Consider the following 24,506-nt stretch of genomic DNA (forward strand, 5'->3'; position numbering starts at 1 on the left):
TTGCATATGTAGGCACAATGCAGGGAGGCGAAAGGGAAAGCATGGAAGAAGCCCCCTGCCACTGACAGTGATCGGAAACCCAGGGGGGAACTAAGAGCCGGGGGGGCAGGGCAAAGGCGGCCCTGGGGGCCACCTTTGCCCTGCCTCCCAGCTGTGATCAGAGAACCAGGCGCCTTTGCCACACTGGCCAGTGATAGCAGGAAGTAGGGGTGGAGCCAGCAATGGGAGCTGGGCAGGGGCAGAGCCCACGATCTCGGGACGGCTGCACTGGGGGGGGGGGGGGGGGTCCCCTGCCCAGGCCTAATGCCTCGGCCAGAGGTGTTAGGCCCAGGCAGGGGCGGAGCCCGCGATCGGGAGGGCAGCTGCAGCTGGGGGGGTCCCCTGCCCGGGCCTAACGCCTCGGTCAGAGGCATTAGGCCTTTGCAGGGGCGGTGCCAGCGATCATGGGGAGCAGGGGCAGAGTCGCTGATGGTGGGAGCTTGGGGTCCCCTGCCCAGGCCTAATGCCTTGGCCACAGGCATTAGGCCTGGGAAGGGTTGGAGCAGGAGGTCCCTTGGAGAGCTGTGGGTCCCCTGCCCAGGCCTAATGCCTGGGTGAGAGGCATTAGGGCGGAGCCATCAATCGCAGGAAGCAGGGGCCGAGTTGGTGATGGTGGGGTGCTGGGGGTCCCTTGCCTAGGCCTAATGCCTTGGCCAGAAGTGTTAGGCCTGAGCATGGGCAGAGCCAGCGATTGTGAGCAGGGGTGTCCCTGATCCGGGACACCCTTCAGGGCAAACCAGCTGGCTCCCACCCGTGCACCAGGCTTCTATCCTATATAATAAAAGGGTAATGTGCACATGCAATTTTTTTTTCCAAATAAATTTTATTGATTTTTTACAGAGAGGAAGGGAGAGAGATAGAGAGTTAGAAACATCGATGAGAGCGAAACTTCGATCAGCTGCCTCCTGCACACCCCCTACTGGGGATGTGTACGCAACCAGAGTACATGCCCTTGATGAGAATCGAACCTGGGACCCTTCAGTCCGCAGGCCGATGCTCTATCCACTGAGCCAAACCCGTTAGGGCGGTAATGTGCAAATTGACCCTAACAGCAGAACGACTGGGAATGACTGGTCACTATGACACACACTGACCACCAGGGGGCAGATGCTCAATGCAGGAGCTGCCCCCTGGTAGTCAGTGCACTCCCACAGGGGGAGCTCTGCTCAGCCACAAGCCAGGCTGACGGCATCACAGTGGCGATGGTGGGAGCCTCTCCTGCCTCCTCAGCAGCTCTATGGATGTTCAACTGCAGCTTCGGCCTGCTGGCAAGTGGACATCCCCCAAGGGATGTATCACTGCCAGCTTAGGCACAATCCCCTGGGGAGCAGGCCTAAGCCAGCAGGTGGACATCCCCCGAGGGGTCCCAGACTGCGAGAGGGCACAGGCTGGGCTGAGGGACCCCCGAGTGCACAAATTTTTGTGCACCGGGCCTCTAGTAATATATAAAACAGCTACTCACAGAACTAAAGGGACAGTCAAAGCAAATTATAGTTGGGGCCTTTAATGCTCCATTGATAGCTTTAGACAGATCAACCAAACAGAAAATCAATAAAGAAATATCAGCTTTAAATGAAAAACTAGACCAAATAGACATGATTGACATTAACAGAACATTTCATCCCAGAACATCAGATTATCCATTCTTTTCCAGCGCACATGGAACTTTATCAAGGATAAACCATATATTGGGTCACAAAACTAGCACAAATTCAAGAAGATTGAAATGATACCAAGCATATTCTCTAATCACAATGCCTTGAAATTAGAAATCAACTGCAAAAAGGAAATAAGAAACCCACAAATATGTGGAGATTAAACAATGTACTACTAAAAACTGACTGAGTCAAAGAAGAAATAAAAGATGAGATCAAAAGATATATAGAGACAAATGAAAATGACAAAACAACATATCAAAACCTCTGGGATGCAGCAAAAGCAGTGATAAGAGGGAAATTTATATCATTACAGACCTATCTCAAGAAACAAGAGAAATCCCAAATAAACAATCTAACATCACATATTAGAGAATTAGAAAAAGAAGAACAAAAGCAACTCAAAGTTAGCAGAAGAAAAAAAATAATAAAATAGAGCAGAATTGAGTGAAATAGAGAAAAAAAGGTCATACAAAAAATTAATAAAACAAAGATCTGGTTCTTTGAAAAGATTAAAAAAATTGGCAATACCCTGGCTAGACTCACGAAGGAAAAAAGGGAAAAGACCCATATAAACAAAATCAGAAATGAGAGAGAAGTCATCACAGACATCACAGACATAAAAAGATCATACTAGAACATTACGAAAGACTATATGCCACCAAATTCAATAACCTAGAAGAAATTGTAAGGTCCTAGAAATATATAACTTTCCTAGACTAAATCATGAAGAACTGGAAAATCTATGTAGACTGAGCAGCAGATGGCTTCACCAGTGAATTCTACCAAACTTTCAAAGAACATTTAAAACCCATCCTTCTCAGACTCTTTGAAAAATTGAATAAGAAGCAATACTCCCTAACACATTTTATGAGGTTAACATAACCCTGACACCAGATCCTGGCCAGGATAACACACACACACAAACTACAGACAAATATCTCTGATGAACACAGATGCAAAAGTCCCAAGTAAAATACTGGCAAATAGAATATAACAGTGTATCAGAAAATAATACATCACAATCAAGTGAGATTCATTCCAGGGGCACAAGGATGGTTCAACATACACAAATCAATCAATGTAATACATCACATTAACAAAGAAAGAGTAAAAATCATATGATTTTATCAATAGATGCAGAAAAAGCATTTGATAAGATACAACATCCATTTATGATTAAAACAACCAATAAAATAGAAATAGAAGGAAAATACTTCAATGTAATAAAGACCATATAATCCTCAGCTAATATCATACTCAATGGTGAAAAACTGAAAGCTTTTCCTCCAAGATCAGGAACAAAACAATTTTGTCCACTCTCAACACTCTTATTTAACATAGTGCTGGAAGTCCTAGCCAGAGCAATGAGGCAAGGTAAATAAATAAAAGGCATCCAAATTGGGAAGAAAGAAGTAAAACTGTCACTTTTTGCAGATGACATGATTTTATATATAGAAAACCCTAAAGAATCCACCAAACAACTATTAGAAACAATAAACAGATACAGTAAAGTTGCAGGATACAAAATCAATGTAAAAGAATCCATTGCTGCAGTACAACCAGCATCTGCTACAAGGTGCGCAATGACTGTTTGGTATTTTGATGCAGATAAGAGAGCCCGAGCAAAAGTAAAATATCAAACAGGTGAAAAAGGTGTGAGGGTTCTGATTCGATCAGTAAAGACGTCTTATAGAGAGACTTTGATCCAGCAATACCCTCCTTCACCTCCAATGACTGTTGACGCTGTTTGTTAACTTGTGACTACAAATAAATGGGATAAAGAAAAATAGACAACCAGTTGGTATTTTAATAAGGAAACAGAAACAACCTTCTTGTGTTGCATCAGAAAGAAGATTTGATCGTGTGGCTTTGTACTGCATGACTGACTCCAAACCTATGATTGTTTATGGAAGAATATAAGCTACCAGCTGAGAATGGTCTCTACCCCGGGACATGATAAGTGACCTAGGTAGCATTGTTTCATTCTTACATTTTGTCAGATCTGCCATCTAGCTGAGTTCATTTAATCCCTCCCTTTTTTTATATAGTCAAGTTTGAATTTGAAGTAATTTTTGTAAAATCAGGTACAATTTATCAAAACTGAATTGAGAAAAAATTACAGCATTGTCCCCCAAAACAGCATCAATGTATTTTTGTAAACCTCTTCATACTATTAAATTTTTGCCCGAAAAAAAGGTCCATTGCCTTTTTGTATGCTAACAACAAAACTTCAGAAAAAGAAATGAAAAAAAAAATTCCTTTTGCAATTGCAACCAAAAGAATAAAATACCTAGGAATAAACTTAACAAAGAACATGAAAGACCTATACACTGAAAATTACAAAGCATTATTAAAAGAGATTGAAAAAGACACAACAAAATGGAAAAATATTCTGTGTTCATGGATTGGAAGAATCAACGTAGTTAAAATGGTCATATTACCCAAAGCAATATACAGATTTAATTCAATCTCCATCAAAATCCCAATGTCATTTTTTAAAGAAATAGAATAAGAAATTATCAGATTTGTATGGAACCACAAAAGACCCTGAATAGCCAATTCAATCCTGAGAAAAAAGTACGAAGCTGGAGGTATCAAATTATAATATTACAGAGCTACAATAATCAAAACAGCACGGTATTGGCAGGGAAACAGACACATAGATCAATGGAACAGAATAGAGAGCCCAGCTATAAAACCACATGCATATGGACAGATAATTTTTGATAAAGGAGCCAGAGCACACAATGGAGTAAAGATCGTCTCTTCAATAAATGGTGCTGGGGAAACTGGAAGGCCACATGCAAATGAATGAAGCTGGACTACAGTTTGTCCCCATGTACAAAAATTAATTCAAAATGGATCAAAGACCTGAATATAAGACCCAAAACAATAAGTTACATAGAAGAAAATATAGGTACCAACCTTTTGGATCTTGGTCACAGAGAACATTTTATAAACTTGACCTCAAAGGCAAGGGAAGTAAAGGCAAAACTAAATGAATGGGACTATATCAAACTCAAAAGCTTCTGCACAGTAAAAGAAACTGACAACAAAACACAGAGGCAGCCACCAGATGGGAGATGATATTTGCAGATAGTAGCTCCGACAAAGGCTTAATTTCCAGAATACATAAAGAACTCATAACACTCAACACCAAACAAACAACCCAATCAAAAAGTGGGCAGAGGTCATGAAAATACCATACACCTCTCCAAGAAGATATATGAACAGCCAATAGATATTTGAAAAGATGTTCAATCTCACTGGCCATTAGGAAAATGCAAATCAAAACTACATTGAGATACCACCTCACACTGTTAGAGTGCCCTTATCAAGATAAGCAATGACAAGTGTTGGAGAGGCTGTGGAAAAGGGGACCTTCATTCACTGCTGATGGGAATGTAGATGGTATAGCCACTATGGAAAACAGGCTGGTAATTCCTCAAAAAATTAAGAATTTGACCCAGCAATCCCACTTCTGGGTATACACCTGAACACCTCAAAACCATGCATTCGCAAAGATATATGCACCCCTGTGTTCACTGCAGCATTATTCACAGTGGCCAATACATGCAAACAACCAAAATGTCTTGCGATAGAGGACGTGGTCCATATACACAATGGAGTACTACTCAGCCATAGGAAAGGATGAAATAGCACCATTTGCAACAACATGGATGGGCCTTGAGAACATTATGCTGATTGAAATAAGGCAGTCAGGAAAAGCTAAGAACCATATGATTTCACTCATATGTGGGATATAAACCTGAAACTCATGAATACAAACAGCAGAGTGGTGGTCGCCAGAGGGAAGGGGGTTGGGGGTGAAAGGAGTCCTAATATATGGTGATGGAGGATCCAAGGTGGTGGCCGACAGGACAGCAGTGAGGAAGAGAGTGTGAGTGAGGGAGGGAGCAAGAGGGGAGTGTGTGGACATGTGGGGCGTGTGTGTGTGTGAGTGAGGGACAGCTATATTCCACAGGACTGTCGGGGGCTGGTGGACCAGGCTCCCCTAGCCAGGCAGCCTCTACTGCTGCTGAAATCTCTCTTGGAACAGCTGGCTCTGCCACAGAGACCGCGCCATCTTGAAGGGGAGAGTGGCTGTGACTGGAAGCCCAGCCTCACCTCCACCCGGGGAGACCTGGGACACCACCTGGGACCCTACAGCCACGCAGGCCAGGGACCAGCTGCCTCTGCTGTGAACCCACGAACACCGAGACTCCAGCCTCCCTGGCCACAGGCTCCTAAAAAGTTTGTCCCGGAGAGGGGGGCGGAGGCGGGAGGAGACAAAATGGCAGCCAAATATACGTTCGGGTTCTGAGCCTTCTCATAGAGCAGATAGAAGAAACAGCTGAATCGAATAACATCCACCCATAATTGGCAAATTAAACACAGCTGGAGAGACAATCCATGAACAGAAAGGTCAGAGGTTACCTAGAGAGCAGTGGGCCTGGGGATCTGAGCTGGAGGGAGAAACGCGGGCAGCCTGGACTGTGCTGCACCAAATCTGCGTCCCTTGGGGACAGGGCAGTGCTTGACTGTGGAAGGGGGTCCACAGGGCTGCTGGAAGCCGGGGACTCTAGATCTAAGCCCACAGTTGTGGGAGGCTGTGCCCAAAACAGCAGCCTGAAGTTCTGCACCAGCCATGCAGTGCTGGAGGGAGAGAGATGGGCAGCAATGTGGTTGCTCTGTCTTTATATTTTCCTTGCTTTTACTCACTAAACCCAGTGTATAGGGTCTTTCAATTACAAACATTCACCACGGCTGCGGTGCAGGGGAAGGTGGTTTTGTGGAAGCTGGGGAGCAAAATAGGGAGAGATGATCAGGAAGCCAGCTCTGGGACAGTCTGTCCCTCCAACCCTGAACAGACAGTTTGCTCCTAAAGACCAGGCCCCTTCTAGCAGCGTAGCCTCACCCAGCCTTGAGCTCAGCAGGGAAATGAGGATTCTAAATAATGGGATGAGGGGCCATTTGGTCCCGGAAACTAATACAGAAACACCGCCACCTAGAGGCCATGTCAGAAATAGATGCTTGTGTAAATACGACTGGAAGGCAGAAAAACAAAGTGGGTAGATTGATCCCACCTGCCTGAAACCAAGGTTGTGGCGCCTGACAAAGAGGAACAGTGGGTTGCTGGGAACTTCAACATGGTGCTGACTACTTAACAGGAAACAGAGACATGGCAGGCAGAACAGTAGAGAGGGGTCTTAAACCAGCCCTCATAGGACATAAAAACTCAGCTGAAGCGAACAAACTTCACTACTTCACATTTTATTTTTTATCTTTTACTTAAGAAACTAAAATTTTTTCTCTTTAGTTTATTTTTAAAATTATTTTTATTAATTATTATTGCTAGAGGCCCAGTGTACAAAAATTTGTGCACTCGGGAGGGTCCCTAAGCCTGGCCTGCACCATCTTGCAGCCCAGAGACTGCGGGGAGTGGGTCTAAGCCACAGTCTGGCCTCCCTCTGCGGGAGGCAATCAGCAGGCTGATTGGGGGATGGTGCCAGCCTTCGAGCAGCTGGCCCTGCCCCTGATCGCCCCACCTCCACAGCCGGTGGCCTCCCTCTGTGGTAGGCTACCTGTGGGCCTATTGCTGTCACCACCAGTGGCCTCCCTATGCCAGAGGCGACTGGCAGGGCGATTGGGGCACAGCGCCGGCTGGTGAGTGGCCACCTGCCCCCTGATTGCTCCTCTGCCGCCGACGGTCACTGCTGTCCCCCCCCCCGAATCATCGTTCCCTCCCTCTGTCTGCTGGCACCCGCCTTGGCTGGCCTGGTGCTGCTCATTCATTGGCCCCACCCCCCACTGACCGGTTATTCTGCTGTTTGGTTGATTTGCATATTAGGCTTTTATTATGTAGGATTATTTTTTTAACCTTTCATTTTTTTATTATCTTTTTTTGATTAGTGTTCTACATTCTATTTTTATTTTTTATCATTATTTTACTCTATCTCAGTTTTTTCTTTATGCCAATCCTTTCTTCCACACTTCTCCCTTTTTCATCCTGTTTCTCTCTGTTCCTGCTTTAATTTTTCTCTTTCTTTGTTTTTACTCCTTGTTATTAATTGATCTTCTTTATCTGCTTTATTGATGCATTACTATTGTAGTAGTCTCTGTTGGCTTACTCATATGTCTAATTTTCTCTCCCTTGCTCCAAGTCCATGCACACTTCTCTTTTCTCTTTCTTCGCTAGCCAATTTTGTTGTTGTTGTTGTTTGTTTGTTAGTATTTTTGTTTTTTTATTTTATGCTTTTGTTTTTCCTCTCCTAACTTGTTCTCTTCTGCTACTAATAGCTTAATTAGTTTTACTCACCAAACTCAGGCCTATATGCTCTCTACTCGACTCTTTTCCAAAAATAGATGAATATATAGATAGATAGATTGAAGAAAGGGAAAATTTGTTTTGTTTTTTATTTTTATATAAATACATTTTATTTTATATATATATTTAAATATATATTTTAATTATTATTTTTAACTAGACGCCTGGTGCACGAAATTTGTGCACTGAAGGGGGGGTTGTCCCTTAGCCCAGCCTGCGCCCTTTCCAATCTGGGACCCCTCGGGAGATGTCCGACTGCTGGTTTAGGCTCAATCTTTGTGGGATCAGGCCTAAACAGGCAGTCGGACATCCCTCTCACCATCCGGGAGTGCTGGCTCCCAACCGCTCGCCTGCCTGCCTGCAAGCCTGATCACCTCCTAACCACTCCCCTGCCAGACTGATCAACGCCTAACTGCTCCCCTGCTGATCAGATAGTCCCCAACTGTCCTCTCCTGCCAGCATGATCACCACCAACTGCCCTCCCCTATTGGTCCAGTCACCTCCAACTGCCCTCCCCTGCTGACCTGGTTGCCCCTAACTCCCCTCCCCTGCTGGCCTGGTCACCCCCAACTGCCCTCCCCTGCAGGCCTGGTCCCCCCAACTGCCCTTCCTCCCTTGAAGGCCCGGTCACCCCCAACACCCTTCCCTGCCAGCCTGGTCGCCCCAACTATCCTCCCCTGCTGGCCTGGTTGCCCCTAATTGCCCTTCCCTGCAGGCCTGGTCCCTCCAACTGCCCTCCCTCCCCTGCAGGCCTGGTCCCCCCCGCAACTGCCCTCCCTCCCCTGCTGGCCTGGTTGCCCCCTAACTGCCCTCCCCTGCTGTCCTCATGGCCCACAACTGCTCTCCCCTGCTGGCCATCTTGTGGCAGCCATCTTGTGATGACATGGGGGTGCCCATCTTGTGCGAGGGTATGACAATCATTTTGCATATTACCTCTTTATTATATAGGATTATTATTATTATTATTTTAATTGAGTATTTTGTTTTTTACTTTACTTCTTATACACTCATTCTCTTTCTACCTCCTCTATACTGAGTCGTGGCCATCCCCCCTCATTCGATTCCTTTACCGTACCTTCTGGAAATAAGCTCTGCCTCTTCATGTCAGCTTCCCTCCTTTTTTTCTGGGTGTTTATTGTTTGCATTTTTTGGATTAGTTATTGGTTTTGTGGAGTTTTCTCCCCATATATGTATATAGTTTTCCTCTTCTTTTTCTTTTCTCTCTTATCTTTTTTCCTTTTCTCAATATCATTTCTATGCTCTTTCTCTCCCCTAATTCTCTTTTCTCTGGTGGTCACCTTTATTTGGGGTTATTGGTATCATAAATACATTCATGTTTTGTTCCCTGTGTCATGTCTTGTCAAGTTGTATTTTGTGCCTTTTGGTCAATGCAGTAGAGAGTGAGCCACATAACCAGACACCTTGAGAGGAACAAAAATGGGGAGACAAAGAAAAAGCCCCCATATGAAAGAAAAGGAGAAATCACTGGAAAAGGAAGTAAATGAAATTGAGGCAAGCAATTTGTCAGAGAAAGAATTCAGAGCAATGGTCATAAGAACGTTGAAAAGGATGGAAGACAAATTTAACAACATGTGTAAGAACCAAGAGGAAATGAAGAAGAACCAGGAAGAAATGAAGAATGACATAGCTGCAATAAAGAACACAATAGAAAGCATCAACAGTAGCCTAGAAGAAGCTGAGTAGCACATCAGTGAGGTAGAAGACAAAGTAGGAAAAAATACCCAAGAAGAGCAGCAACTGGAAAAAAACTGAAAAAACAGCAGGAGAGACTAAGGGAGCTTTGGGATAACGCAAAATGAAACAACATCTGCATAATAGGGGTGCCAGAAAGAGAGGAAACTGAGCAAGGAATAGAAAACCAGTTTAAAGAAATGACAGAAAACTTCCCTGATGTTGGGAAGAAAAAACTCACACAAGTCCAAGAAGCTCACAGAGTCCCAAACAAGATGAACCCCAAAATATCGACACCAAGACACATTATAATTAAATTGGCAAACAACAATGACAAAGTAAGAATCTTAAAGGCTGCCAGAGAGAGGCAGAAAGTTACCTACAAGGGTTCTCCCATTACACTATCAACTGATTTCTCAACATAAACACATCAGGCCAGAAGGGAATGGAATGAAATATACAAAGTGATGCAAAGCAAGGGACTGAATCCAAAAATACTATACCCAGCAAGGCTATCATTCAAAATTGAAGATGAAATAAAGAGCTCCACAGACAAAAAAGGGCTGAGGGAGTCTATTACCACCAAACCAGCAATGCAAGAAATGCTAAAGAGTCTGCTACAAAAAGAAAAAATAGGAAGGGAAGAAGGAACACAGGCATAAGGAATAAAAATGGCAAAAAACAAGTACCTCTCAATATAACCTTAAATGTAAATGGATTAAATGCCCCAATCAAAAGACATAGGGTAGCTGAGTGGATAGGAAAACATGACCCATATATCTGCTGTCTACAAGAAACCCACCTCAGAACAAGCAACTCAAACAGACTGATAATGGAGGGATGGAAAAAAAATTTTCAGGTGAATGGAAATGAAAAAAATCTGGGGTAGCAATACTTATATCTGAAAAATTAGACCTCAAAGTGAAGGCCATAATGAGAGATAAGGAAGGCCACTACATAATACTAAAGGGAGCAATTCAACAAGAGGATATAACTCTGGTAAACATACATGCACCCAATACAGGAGCACCCAGATACATAAAGAAACTTCTGGAAGATATCAAGGGAGAGATTGATAGCAATACAGTCATAGTAGGGGACTTTAATGCCCCACTGAATCACTGGATAAATCCTCTAAACAAAAAATAAGCAAAGAAACATAAATCCTAAATGACTCACTAGATCAGAAGGAATTAATTGACATCTTCAGAACATTTCACTCTAAAGCTACACAATATACATTCTTCTCAAGTGCACATGGGACATTTTTAAATATAAACCACGTATTGGGACACAGGAAAAGTCTCTTCAAATTCAAGAAGATAGAAATCATAACAAGCATCTTCTCAGATCACAATGGCATAAAATTAGAAATCAACAATGAAAAAATATCAAATACTTGGAGACTAAATAGCATGCTACTAAACAATGATTTGATAACCAAAAAGATCAAAGAAGAAGTAAAAAGCATCCTGGTAACAAATGACAATGAAAACACAACAATCCAAAATCTATGGGACACAGTGAAAGCAGTCTTGAGAGGGAAGTTCATAGCTCTAGAAGCCTACCTGTACAAAAACAAGAAAAATTGTAATAAATTATTTAACCCTACAACTCAAAGAATTAGAAGGAGAGCAACAAGAAAAGCACAGAGGAAGCAGAAGGAAGGAAATAATAAAGCTCAGAGCAGAAAGAAATGACATAGAGACAAAAAAAAAAACCAATACAAAAGATTAATAAAACCAAGAGCTTGTCCTTTGAAAGGATAAACAAGATTGATGAACCTCTAGCCAGGCTCACCAAGAAGCAAAGAGAGAGGACCCAAATGAACAAAATCAGAAATGAAAGAGGTGAAGTAACAACTGACCCCCCAGAAATACAAAGGATTATGAAAAAATACTATGAACAACTCTACTAAAACAAACTCGACAACCTAAATGAAATGGACACATTCTTAGAAAAATACAAGCTTCCAAGACTCAATCAGGAAGAATCAAAAAACCTAAATAGGTTGACAACTACCAAAGAAATTGAAGCAGTGATAAAAAATCTTCCAGCAAACAAAAGCCCTTGTCTGGACGGCTTTATAGCGGAGTTCTACCAAGCATTCAAAGAAGAACTAAAACCTATCTTTCTCAGACTATTCCAAAAAATTCAAGAGGAAGGCACACTTTCAAACTCATTCTATAAAGCCAGCAATACCCTAATTCCAAAACCAGATAAAGATACCCCAAAGAAAGAGAATTGCAGGCCAATATCCTTAATGAACATAGATACTAAAATCCTCAACAAAATTCTAGCAAATCGGATCCAGTATTACATTAGAAAGATCATTCACCATGACCAAGTGGGGTTAATCATGGGGATGCAAGGATGGTATAATATCTGCAAATCAATAAATGTGATACATCACATAAACATATTGAGAGACAAAAATCACATAATCATATCAATCGGTCCAGAAAAAGCATTTAAAAAAAATCCAATACCCTTTCCTGATAAAAACTCTCAGCAAAGTGGAAACAGAGGGATCATAACTCAACATAATAAAGGCCATATATGAAAAACCTATAGCCAACGTCATACTCAATGGGCAAAAACTAAACCCATTTCCCCTAAGAACAGGAAGAAGATAGGGATGCCCACTTTTACCACTCCTGTTCGATATAGTACTGGAAGTGCTAGTCATAGCAACTAGACAAGAAGAAGAAATAAAAGTCTTTCAAATTGGAAAAGAAGAAATAAAACAGTCCTTATTCGCAGATGACATGATACTGTACATAGAAAACCCTAAAGACTCCATAAAAAAAACTACTAGACTTAGTAAATGAATTAAGCAATGTAGCAGGATACAAAATTAACACCCAGAAATCTATGGCTTTTTCATAAGCAATAATGAACTTACAGAAAGAGAAAGTAAAAAAACAATCCAATTTATCATTGCACCAAAATAATTATGATACCTAGGCATAAACTTAACTAAGGAGGGAGGTAAAATACCTATACTCAGAAAACTGCAGGACATTGAAAAAGAGATAGAGGAAGACATAAACAAATGGAAGAACATACTGTGTTCATGGATTAGTAGAATCAACATCATTAAAATGTCCATACTACCCAAAGGAATTTAGAAATTCAATGCAATCCTCATTAAAATGCTAATGGCATATTTCACAGACCTAGAACAAACTCTCCAAAAATTCATCTGGAATAAAAAAAGACCCCGAATAGCTGCAGCAATCCTGAGAAATAAGAGCAAAGTTGTTGGGATCATAATACCAGATATCAAGCTATATTAAAAAGCTATGGTTCTCAAAACTGCCTGGTACTGGCACAAGAACAGACATATAGATCAATGGAACAGAACAGAGAACCCAGAAGTCGACCCAAGCCATTATGCTCAATTAATATTTGACAAAGGAAGCAAGAGCATACAATGGAGACAAGACAGTCTCTTCAATAAATGGTGTTGGGAAATTTGGTCAGATACATGCAAAAAAATGAAACTAGACCACCACCTTACACCATACACAAAAACAAACTCAAATTGGTTAAAGGACTTAAGTGTAAGACTGGAAACCACAAAAATCTTAGAAGACGCCATAGGCAGCAAAATATCAGACATATGTCATAGCAATATCTTTACCGATACAGCTCTTAGGGCAATGGAAACTAAGGAGAAAATGAACAAATGGGACTACATCAAAATAAAAAGCTTCTGCACAGCAAAAGAAACCATCAACAAAACAACAAGAAAGTCCACTGCATGGGAGAACATATTTGCCAATGATATTTCAGTTAAGGGTTTAATCTCCAAAATTTATGGGGAACTCATACAACTTAACAAAAGGACAGTAAACAATCCAATTTAAAAATGGGCAAAGGGCCTAAATAGACACTTTTTGAAAAAGGACATACAGAAGTCCAAGAGACATATGAAAACATGCTCAAAGTCACTAATCATCCGAGAGATGCAAATCAAAAAGACAATAAGGTACCATCTTACACCTGTCAGAATGGCTCTTATCAACAAATCAACAAATGACAAGTGCTGGCGAGGATGTGGAGAAAAAGGAACCCTTGTGCACTGCTGGTGGGAATGCAGACTGGTGCAGCCACTGTGGAGAACAGTATGGAGTTTTCTTCAAAAGTTAAAAATGGAACTTCCATTTGAACCAGTAATCCCACTTCTAGGAATATATCCCAAGAAAGCAGAAAGGATATATGCACCCCTATGTCCATAGCAGCACAATTTACAGTAGCTAAGATTTGGAAACAGCCTAAGTGCCCATCAGCAGATGAGTGGATTAAAAAACTGTGGTACATCTACACAATGGAATACTACGCCACTATAAAATAGACGGAACTTTTACCATTTGCAACAGCATGGATGGAACTGGAGAGCATTATGCTAAACGAAATAAGACAGCCAGAGAAAGATAACTATCACATGATCTCACTCATATGTGGGATATAATGATCAATATAAACTGATGAACAAAAATAGTTCCAGAGACAAGGGGCAGGGAGGGGGGTTGTTAGGGATCAACCAAAAGACTTGATGCATGCATATTAGCATAACCAATGGACACAGACACTGGGGCGGTGGGGGCTTGCCCTCGGGCGTGGGGGGGGATCAATGGGGAAAAAGGAGACATATGTAATACTTTAAACAATAAAAATAAATGAATGAATAAATAAATAAATAAATAAATATGGTGGTGGGACATTTGACTTTGGGTAATGAACACATACATATCTTGTAACATAGAAACCCACACCTGAAACCTATATGATCATATTAACCAGTGTCACCCCAATAAATTTAATAGAAAGGAAAAAGCGTATTGAAATTCCGAGTGTGACCTCATCATTTAGGCCAGCCCAGGGACTGCCCATCAGTCTGTGACTTATTCTCGGGTCTGGGCGAAGGCTGATGTTTTCCCGTGTAATGTGGAGTGTTTCTCAGTGTCCATCCCCACTGTGTTCGCAGCACTTCTGCTGCAGTTGTTCCCCTGAGAATCTCCAGGGGTGAGTTCTTCAACTCCCTCCCAGTGAAGACCTTGTCCTAGATGTGCTGAGCGTATAGCTTCAAACGGGAGTAGTCGAGTGCTCCTAGGGAGAACAGAGCCCGCAGGGCCTGCTGTTTCAGAGCCACTGCATACTAGGATCCTTCAGAGTCCAGCCCTGTGCTCATCCGGCCCTGCCCAGATGGGACTCCTGACTCTCAAGGTGGCCTCTTCCAAGAAGGCGATTGTGAGCCTGTGTGGGGCCAGGTGACCTGTCACCCAGGCTGGAGGGCTACAGATGTCACCTTTTGTGACAATCCTCAAAACTGTAGATTGCCCACTAGGAACAAAGCAGTCAAATGGCTGTTGTGGTGGCACCTTTAGAGCTCTATTTCCTCCACGAGAGCAAGAGGACCGTGGAGGAGGTGAGGAGTCACATGACCTAGAAAGAGAGGAAGTTCCACTCTCTCAAAGTAGCAAAGGTGGAGTCAAAAGCCCCCTTGGAGGCTTGGAACTCCTGCTGTTTATTATTTGTGGCCTCCCCGTGTGACTTTCCACACCCACCTGCTTATGTGGGGACAACAAGGCAGGCGCAGCCTGGGGGAGATCCCAGAGGACACTGGACAGGCACCCTGATAAACGCAGGCGGTGACTCCCTGGTAACTGCTCACGGAAGCAAAGGGAGCTTGGCAGCTAGCCTCCGTGTGGACCGCTGCAGACCCAGGGCTCTGTCTCCATTTCTGGAGCCTTCCCTAAATCCAACCTCTTCACCCTGGGGAAAGGCTGAGTTCGAGGCAGGCTTTGGGCTCTGGCTCTCATATAGCCCACATTCTTCAAACCAGGAAGTGCTTAACTATTTGGCGAAGGCAGAATGTGATACTCCACGAAACAGTTTCACTTGGAAGGAGTGGGAGCTGCCGCATGTGCCCTGAGCGAGCTAGGTGGCTGCTCTGCTGTGTTCCTTCAGCAGGTGCAGAGACCGCGTGACACAGCCCTTCAACCACTGCCCTCCCCGCAGGAAGCTAGAAGCCCTCTGCCCCGTGCCCTGTGAACTGAGCCCACCTGGGAGGAGTGTGGGCAGCAGTCAGAGGGCCCGGGCTCAGGTGTTGTTCTGTGACCTTCCACAGTCAGGTCAACAACTCCCTGTTTTCTACTAGATCATTTTTTCAGTCCCATCAAGACTGATTGATGACATAGTCCCCAAAACCAAGGTCCTCATAAACAACTCCTAATACTCATACTCAGACTTGGGAAGTTCAATTGAATCCTCTAACTTAAACTCCTCTGAGAGGACTCAGGTGTGCCTCTCATTGGACCAAGTCCAAGTCTCAGAAGAGCCCAGCCACTGGCCTTCCCAAGTGTGGGGTGGATGCTACACCTTTCCCCAAAGCTGAGAATTAACAGGCCCAAGACAGCTCCTTTTTATTGTGAAGGCTTTCAGCATTCTCGCCAAACCCTCTCAGCTTCCTGAGCTCCACTGCAGTCGCTCAGCTGGAGGCAGCCACCTCAGCCTGGGCTGTCCTGTCTATGGCGGCTGCTGGCCCCACATTTGCCCTCAGAGGGAGGGGCCTGACCCCTGCAACCAGCCACTGGATTTTCATTTCTTTTCCTACTACAGGTTCCAACTCTGCAGCAGAAGCACAACAATTAGCGCTCTGTTCTCCACACCAAGCAGGGAGCAGTTGTCCAGCAGAAAGGCTGCTTAGAGCAGAGGGTGAGGCAGGGGTGACTGGAAAGACGGCCCTGGGATGCCAGCAGCAGCCAGCCCGGCAGCCATACTCACCCTCTGCCGCACTTGGTACATGTTGTGCGTCAGAAGGTCCCTCATGGATGCCACGTCTTCAGGGGAAAGCCTCTTGGTTCCCTGTGTCCGCTGGGCCCTGGGACCATTGGAGAAAGGCAGGCATTATTTTCCCGTCTTGGCGAGGGAGACTGAAAGTATCATGGATTCGTGGGAGTTCCAGAAGCTTCTCAGCAGCCGTGAGAGGGCATCGCATGTCTTGACTCACACTTTGAAAATAGTTTCTTTCTATGCCTTTGAGCTTTTATGTTGAAAATATAACTCATTTTATTCCCTTCATATCTGCTACGATCAAACATGTTTGTAAAATACAAAGTCAATGATTGGAAAATAAAAATTTTAAAAATACTATAAAATGCAAACCGAATATTTTACTATTTGATTCAACAGCAATAAGACTCCCCAGTCAAGGCTGTTCTTGACCTGACCTGTGCTTGTTGTGGGTGTGAGCCACGCGCGTGGGCAGCGCTCTCCACACACCACCTTTCAGCAGCACTGAGCTAAGAGCTTTACCATGTTATGCGTGCCTTTATGAATACCTCTACCTTGGGATTGTTCCTTTAGGAATTTTATCTTCAGTTAAAGGACATTGTAAGAAACTAGTATCATATTTTACAAGGAGAATTGGGACGACTTCATCATGAAAAAGCTAGCTCAGTTCTGAGACACTGGGACTCTGTGAGATTCTTGAAACAGTTGACTGCTCACTGCCTCCGCACAGACCAGATCCCCAGTTTCCTTCATCCTGAGTCCCCCCGGCCACCGCCCTGAGGGCTCAAAAACCAAGTCATACTCAGGTCAGCCTCAATGCACAATTGTTCTCTGAGGGTTTCCAAGTCATGACATCACATTGAGAAATGTATCCGATTTCAGTCATTTGAATTTAGGGGAGGTAATTTCTATTACTATTGCACGAGTAATGTATGTTCACTGCAGAACATAAGAACTAAAAAGAGAGCACTAAAGGAATTAAACCCCTCTGTTAATACTATTTTCTCCTGTTTTAATACTATTACCTTAACACTTGGTATAAACCCTTACAGAGTTTTGACTTCTTTTTTCCCTCTCTGGCTGCTTGCAAAGCAAGTCTTAGAGTAATTGATCACAGAGGTGAGTAGTTACTAGTTTCCAAACAGGCCACTTTTAAACAATTTTCCCAAGCATTGGTAGCTATCTATATATATAAAAACCTAAGTGACCATTTGACCAGCAGCTATGACGAATACTGACCACCAAGGGGCAGACACTCAAACATAGGCATGGAAACATGAAACAGACTGATAAATCTCAAAGGGAAGGGGGGAGGGGGAAGGCAGGAAAAGATTATCCAAAGATCTTATATGCATACTAGAGGCCCAGTGCACAAATTCTTGCACTGGTGGGGTCCCTCGGCCTGGTCTGCAGGGACCAGGCCGAAACTGGCAGTCTGACATCCCCCAAGGGGTCCTGGATTGTGAGAGGGCTCAGGCCAGGCTGAGGGACCCAATTCGTGCACCGGGCCTCTAGTATAGCCATAAATAGCAAGGACATCCTGTAAGTAATTTTCAATTGATAAGAGTGTTAAAGATGTGACTACTGGCCATCACAGCATGCCAGGGTGTGCTGAGCAATGCTATCTGAACATTAACTAATGCTCTTTCTACAGTATTGCTGAACCAGAGTCTCCATAGCTTAGCACTACAACTGTCAACACTATTGATATGCAGTTACCACCCTTGGTAAACTGAACATTATCATAAAGACATTTCAACTTAACTGTTTAAATGTCCTTCAAATAAAATTTATTCTAATTTAGATACACCCACACATTTCAACAATCTGAACACATTCCTGTATTATGGTGGAAGTAATCTATTGCTAAGCAGAAAAAACAGCGAATCAAACAGTTCCATTTTCTGTGTATGCATCATAAAACAACCAAATAGATAGAGTGGATCTAACTTGGCACACTCCTTGGTTTATAACTGACCATGTTAGGAGGGGCCAAGCGTAATTAAAAGTGAGTGCAGGCTGCCGCTGGGTGTGTGGTGCAGGCCCCAGGGCATCCTCTCTCACTCCCCTCATTCATCCACACAAAGCTGCAGCCACAAAGCTGTACAGATGAGCTGCTAACTTGGGCTGGTGACACCGGGAGTTTTCCACATGCCACTCGATTAGCAGAATCACCCCTGAAATACTAACATCACAAGTACAGGGGAGATACAATCCTTAGAAAAATGAAATGTTAATAATTTCTTGGTCAAAAGAAAGAAAAGCTGTAAACTGAAAGATCTTTGTCATTTGAACCTTCACTCATTATCCATAAAAGAATTCTCTGTCACCTTAAACAAAGGTTCTATGGAAATTCCATGGCTATTAAAATCAAATGGGCCCTGACTGGTTTTGCTTGGTGGATAGAGCATTGGCTTGCGGACTGAAGGGTACTGGGTTTGATTCTTGTCAAGGGCATGTACCTTGGTTGCAGGCTTGGTCCTGGCCCTGGTCAGGGCATGTGCGGGAGGCAACCAATCCATGTCTCCCTCTCTCTCTCTCTCTCTCTCTCTCTCTCTCTCCTCTCCCCTTCCACTCTCTCTAAAAATAAAAAATATCCTTGGGTGAGGATTAACAAACAAACAAAAATTGAATGGGAAAGTATGAATCTAAATGTATTCAAACAAAAGGTTGACATTTCTCCTAACTTTTAAAAATGCTAGAATAATGTAAAAAGAGGCTTCAATTCCAAGTAATATAGATATAAAATCTGGTAGATGTTATATTCATGCCATAATATTAATTCCCCCCAAATAAAATATTATACCCTGGTTCATTTAGAAGAATCCATCCCCTTAATAGCTTTATGCACAAAATCCCTGGGAAATATGTTAAGATGCTAAAGGCCATGCTCACTGAGTGAATAATGTGCCCAACAGTGTGTGAGCGTGGCTGCCCATGTCTGTTTCTCCCATTATACTATTGGGGTGACCTTTAGGAAGGTCCCCAAGACGGCCAGCATTTGGAAGGAGTGAAGAGTGGCGGAGCAGTCCTGACTCCCCCACAAGGCTCCACTATAGAATGAAAATGGCATTGGGTCTTCATTCCAGAGTCTTTGGCATAAGAATGCATAAAGCTAAATTTATGCCTGTCAACATGTGATCAAATAAAAAACATTTAAACTACAATAATTTTATACTTTTTATAAATGACATAAAAATTATTTGGAAATTTTAAAATATAATATTTTTAAGTTGTGGAGTTGTAGTTTGCTATGCCTATAAATTTATAAATATTTCAATAGCTCTAAAATATTAACCAAATAATTTTTAAAGCTTCCACAGTTTTAATCAATTTGAACCTCTATCCTCTGGTATTTCTAAGAGCTTACTACTCGCTGGTAAAATGAGATGCCTCACATTAAAATGATAATTCAAGAACATACTCTACCTATTCCATAGGGTTGTTTTGAGGTTCATGTAAAACCAGAGAAAGCCCTGGGAACCACAGCAGTGCAGCGTGCTGTAGACGGCTTCAGTGGGAGGTGCCCCTGAAGCCACAGTTTGCAAATCTAAGCCTCTTGTGGAATAATCGCTTAACTTCTAAAAAAATACATGTGCATTTTGCTGTTTTCATTTTATGCAGAATAATAAAAAGTGAGCTGAACACATATTTCTTTTTCCTATTATTGTGTGAAGGTTTGTTTATTAAGAAATTAGCTGCTTTGATCTTTGGAGCGGAATTCCTTTTTGCTTGGTGTCTGACATATTTCTGATGAGATCAAATAAATGTAACTTCACTACTAAACTTGAATTAAATATAAGTTTAAAAAGCCTCTCCACCGTTCGGGCAATAGATGGAAGCACGTGTCTCTCACCTAGAAGGTTTTCTTACCAATCTTGAGTCAAGGTTTTAAACCTGTCCGGAAAAAATCATAACCTCAACAGAAGCCCTCCTGCCCACCGCCCCTCCCCCCCAATAAAGCTGGCTTAGAATTCCTTCAGGCCAGAAGTGGGGGCCGCTGTTTCTGCCAGAGCCGTGTAACATGGAGATTCAGGTTAAGTTTTAGCTCAAGGTAGACTGATTGTCACTGAGATAAGCATTCCTAGACCAAGTGCTCACCTAACTGGTAAGCAAACCACAGGAGGAAGTCCCCAGGCCTAACCTGCCGGAGCCTGTCCAGCCTGCCGCTGTGCACTGGGTTAGCGCTCACCCTCCAGTGAGCAGCTCAGAGTGCCCCGGGTGGTTGTACCTCTATACTCGCATAGCTCCCAGGCTTTAGGATGATCAGTGTGTGACCTTGGACTTTATTAATATCCCTTCTGTATTAATGTCATGACCCAGCTCCATGAGGGCAGGACTGTGTCTGCTTTTACATAACAGGTGCCTGAGGAACAGGATTGGGCCCAAAGTGAGGCCCGGCCCGGGGGACACTGGCCTCTGGTAAGAGAGTGCCCTCCCTACACCTGCCTCCACACCGCAGGTCAGCAGTCAAGCTAATGGGATTTGAATGCAGTTTGTTAGGAAATAAAGGTCAATGCAAAGAATCCCTGGTGAATGAAGTATCAACCTCTTAAATAAGGACAGGATCGCTATTACTCAATGTTCTTTCTGCTTCAGGCTCTCACCTGGCTCAGCACGCCCGACCATTGCACACACTTGCTAGCTCTTCCTCAGTGAGCTTCCCCAGTTTCCTCGAAGACATGCAATGGGCAGCACTGACACAAACTGAGCAACCTCAAAACAGTCCGCTGACAAATGGGCAGGCAGCTTCCTGCTGACCCGGAGCTCACGCAAGGCCATGGAAGCGAGGTGAGGTGCTGCTCACTCACGAGGGGTGAGGAATAACACTCAGACGTTGGTGACAATCTGATTAACATCTATTCTTAGCTCTTCTCTCAACGTGAGGACATTAGTGAAGCTCATGATCAAGTGTCCTTACCAACTGAGTAGATCAGGTGGAGGGGCTGGGGTTCCTCACCCGAAATAGACCTTCTGATTAATTTGCTCAAACCAGAAGGCATTTCTTAGAAGAAAACTGGGCATCTGGGGGTGGTGGTGAATTAATTCTTGTGATATTGAAGGGGCTCTTGTTAAACGTTAGAGAGTTAAAACAGCTTTAAAAAAATATTGAATCCAGCTGGCGTGGCTCAGTGGTTGAGCGTCGACCTATGAACCAGGAGGTTGTAGTTCAATTCCCAGTCAGGGCACATGCCCGGGTTGTGGGCTTGATCCCCAGGGTGGGGCATGCAGGAGGCAGCCAATCAATGATTCTCTCTCATCACTGCTGAGTCTATCTCTTCCCCCCTCTCCCTTCCTCTCTGATATCAATAAAAGTACATAAAAAATATATTGAGTCAGCTCCTAGGATAATTGGTTTCCTGATGCTCCAATGGAAGCACCACGCTTCCAAGGGAAACTTCTTATAATGCTGGGCTTATGTAGGTCTTGCCCCTCCACACACACTGCCTCTCCACCAACTCCCTACGGCCCGCTCCACAGGAAGCCTGCCCCTCCCAATCCTACTCCAAGCTAGTCTCACACAGACTCCAGGCAAATCTCACACGGATTTTTTTTTTTTTTTGCCTTAGACACAATGGTAAACACAGCTTTCTTTTAAAATAGTTCCCAACCATCATGCCTCTTGCTAGCCCCACTCATCCCCAAATCCAAGTTAGTGCCTCAGAATGCTGACTTCATACAAGAGAGGAAGGAAAATGGCTGTGGGAGGAATACAGTGGCAGGACGAGCAGAATCAAGTGAATAGGGGTCAGAGGGTAGAGACTTCTAATCAGAAAGAGAAAGCCTTGTAAAATATGCTAGAATTCTAAACATTCACTGGCTTCTCCCTTCCAAGGAAGGCAACTTTTGCTTGAAGGTAGTTCCAGGAATTAGGTGAAACAGGTTGATCGTGACCAAGCCACAAAACGGCAAGATGGTCTGTTTTTCACAATCCTCCCTCATACGTGTACCTTTCCCCGCCTGGGATTACCCATAAGCAAAGCAACGAGGCATGCCCCTGGGAGCCCTGACACTGAAAGTCTCCATCAGTGTTGCCGGAGGGGAGGGGGCGGGGGCTGGTGAAAAAGGGGAAGGATTAAAAAGTACAAATTGGTAGTAGCAGCATAGTCACAGGGCTGTGAGGTACAACACAGGGAATGCAGTCAACAATGTGATAATATCTATGCATGGTGTCGGGGGCACTGGAAATATCAGGGGCCACTTTGTAAAGTATATGATTGTCTAACCACTATGCTGTGCACCTGAAACTCAGACCCATAATATTTAAAGTAAACTGTAATTGCAAAACATTTTACACACGAAAAACTAATCTAGACCAGAGCGCAGCTGGCACTTACTGGTGGGGCCTGGAGAAGGCTGTGGCGCTCAGGGCCCCGGTCTCCGCCATCTCAAGAACTTGCTTCATTTCCAGCTTCTTGTACAAGGAAACGATGCTGGACCTCGGCAGGTTCTTTCTGATTAGGATTTTCCGTAAATATTTGTGATCAAACTTCTTAAACCTGAAAACAAAGCCAACCTTTGGAAATGTGTACTTTCTGTGCATGTTGTGTAACGATGTATTTTTCTTAAAACAAACTACTACTTAACTCAGTCTGAGAAACACCAGGACAGTGCCTGGAAGTCATAGCCGCTGAACACATTTTAAAAAATTATAATCATAGAATTAATGCATTTTTTTTAAAATAAGGGAAGAATCAACAAAACAAAAGGAAGGGACAAGCCGGGACAAAAAGGGTGCATAAGCGGGAGCAGGGAGGCCAGCCTAGCTCGGCTCCAATTGTAAGAGAAGGAATGAGGGGTTGAGGCTTTTGAACCAGTGTTTCACTCTAATAGCTTAACAGTGGCAGCTGTACTGACAGTAATTCCGGCCTCTCCCACCCAGACCTGGTCAGTTTCCGTGGCCTGTGGCTGCAGTGGTTTTGCCCATTATGCTGAAGGTCACTTTCAATCCTGCCGACTGAGGGGGAGGGGAGGTGCGGGGCGGGGAGAACCCACACACCTCGCAGAGGGAGAACCCACACACCTCGCAGGAGGAGTCGCTCCTGGCGGCCGGCTGTCATAGTGAACCCCTCGCAGGCTCATCAGACCGACCTGCACGTGTGTGTTGATGTGCGGAGCCGGCATTTGTTCGGAGTAGGAATGCTCGACACTTCCCATCACTTTATTCTCAGAGGGAACTGGTCGGCCTGCTCCACCTGCTGCCGTTCCACGTGGCTTCCGGGACGCGCCCGGGGGCCTTTCCCCCACGCCCCCCGCCGCCTCCTGGACACCAGCTTCCCTTTCACGGGGTCCCCCCCGCCCTTCTCTTTCTTTCCTGCCACATGGAGATGGCTTCCCCGCTTCGTCCTCTGCGGTGACCTCGCCCACGCCCATGGCTTTGGTTACCAAACACTCTGACGACTCACAACCTTAACCTCTAGCCCCAATTTTCCTCTTAAACCTGAGACTAAATTCCAAAATGGGTGCCGAAATGCATTTGAGACATCTTACACAGATCCTATTATTTAATCCTAAACATGGCTCCCTGACATTGTTATCTCCCTCCACTCCCGACTGGGAGTCTGCGAGTCCTATTTCCCTGCTTCTTTTACAGCCGGTCCCAGGCCCTTTGTCTTCTGGTCCCGCCTCTAGATTCCTTCTAGCTTTGTGCTCAGCTTCAGTGTAACCCTTGGAGGTTCCCATGCCATCAACATCCTTTCTAGAGAGTGAAACCCTGTCTCCTTACTTGTCTCGCACTTGGTAGTGGCTCCATTGCCCACACACATCTTCAATTCCCGCCTTCAGGTGATCCATCAGCTGCCAAAGCAAATGCGAGAAAATGATTGGTGGTGAAAGGTTAACGCTAAAAGACACACAGGGCACGCTGGTGCACCCGGGCACAAAGGAGGCCTTAATTTCTTGGAGCTCAGCCTCCTCTCCCACTCTGTTCACGCCACTGAAACGTGTCATTCTTTTCATAGTGATTTAACTCCATTTCATGATTGAAA

General features: G+C 44.0%; 1 protein-coding gene across 2 annotated transcripts in view; it reads right to left on the bottom strand.

Annotated features, from left to right (window-relative positions):
* The window catches only part of SLC9A4 (solute carrier family 9 member A4), a 75,052-nt gene that overhangs the window by 17,415 nt on the left and 33,131 nt on the right, over nt 1-24,506 (bottom strand). For both annotated transcript variants that reach the window (XM_070429774.1, XM_070429773.1), the window contains 3 exons: nt 24,245-24,315; nt 22,857-23,018; nt 16,510-16,606 (listed from right to left, as the gene is read on the bottom strand). In XM_070429774.1, coding sequence (XP_070285875.1) covers nt 16,510-16,606; nt 22,857-23,018; nt 24,245-24,315 — 330 coding nt within the window. The remainder of the gene's footprint in view (nt 1-16,509; nt 16,607-22,856; nt 23,019-24,244; nt 24,316-24,506) is intronic.

Source organism: Myotis yumanensis, unplaced genomic scaffold (genome assembly GCF_028538775.1).
Source record: "Myotis yumanensis isolate MYYU_CA2020_CCGP unplaced genomic scaffold, mMyoYum1.0.hap1 SCAF_11, whole genome shotgun sequence".
Lineage (NCBI taxonomy): Eukaryota > Metazoa > Chordata > Mammalia > Chiroptera > Vespertilionidae > Myotis > Myotis yumanensis.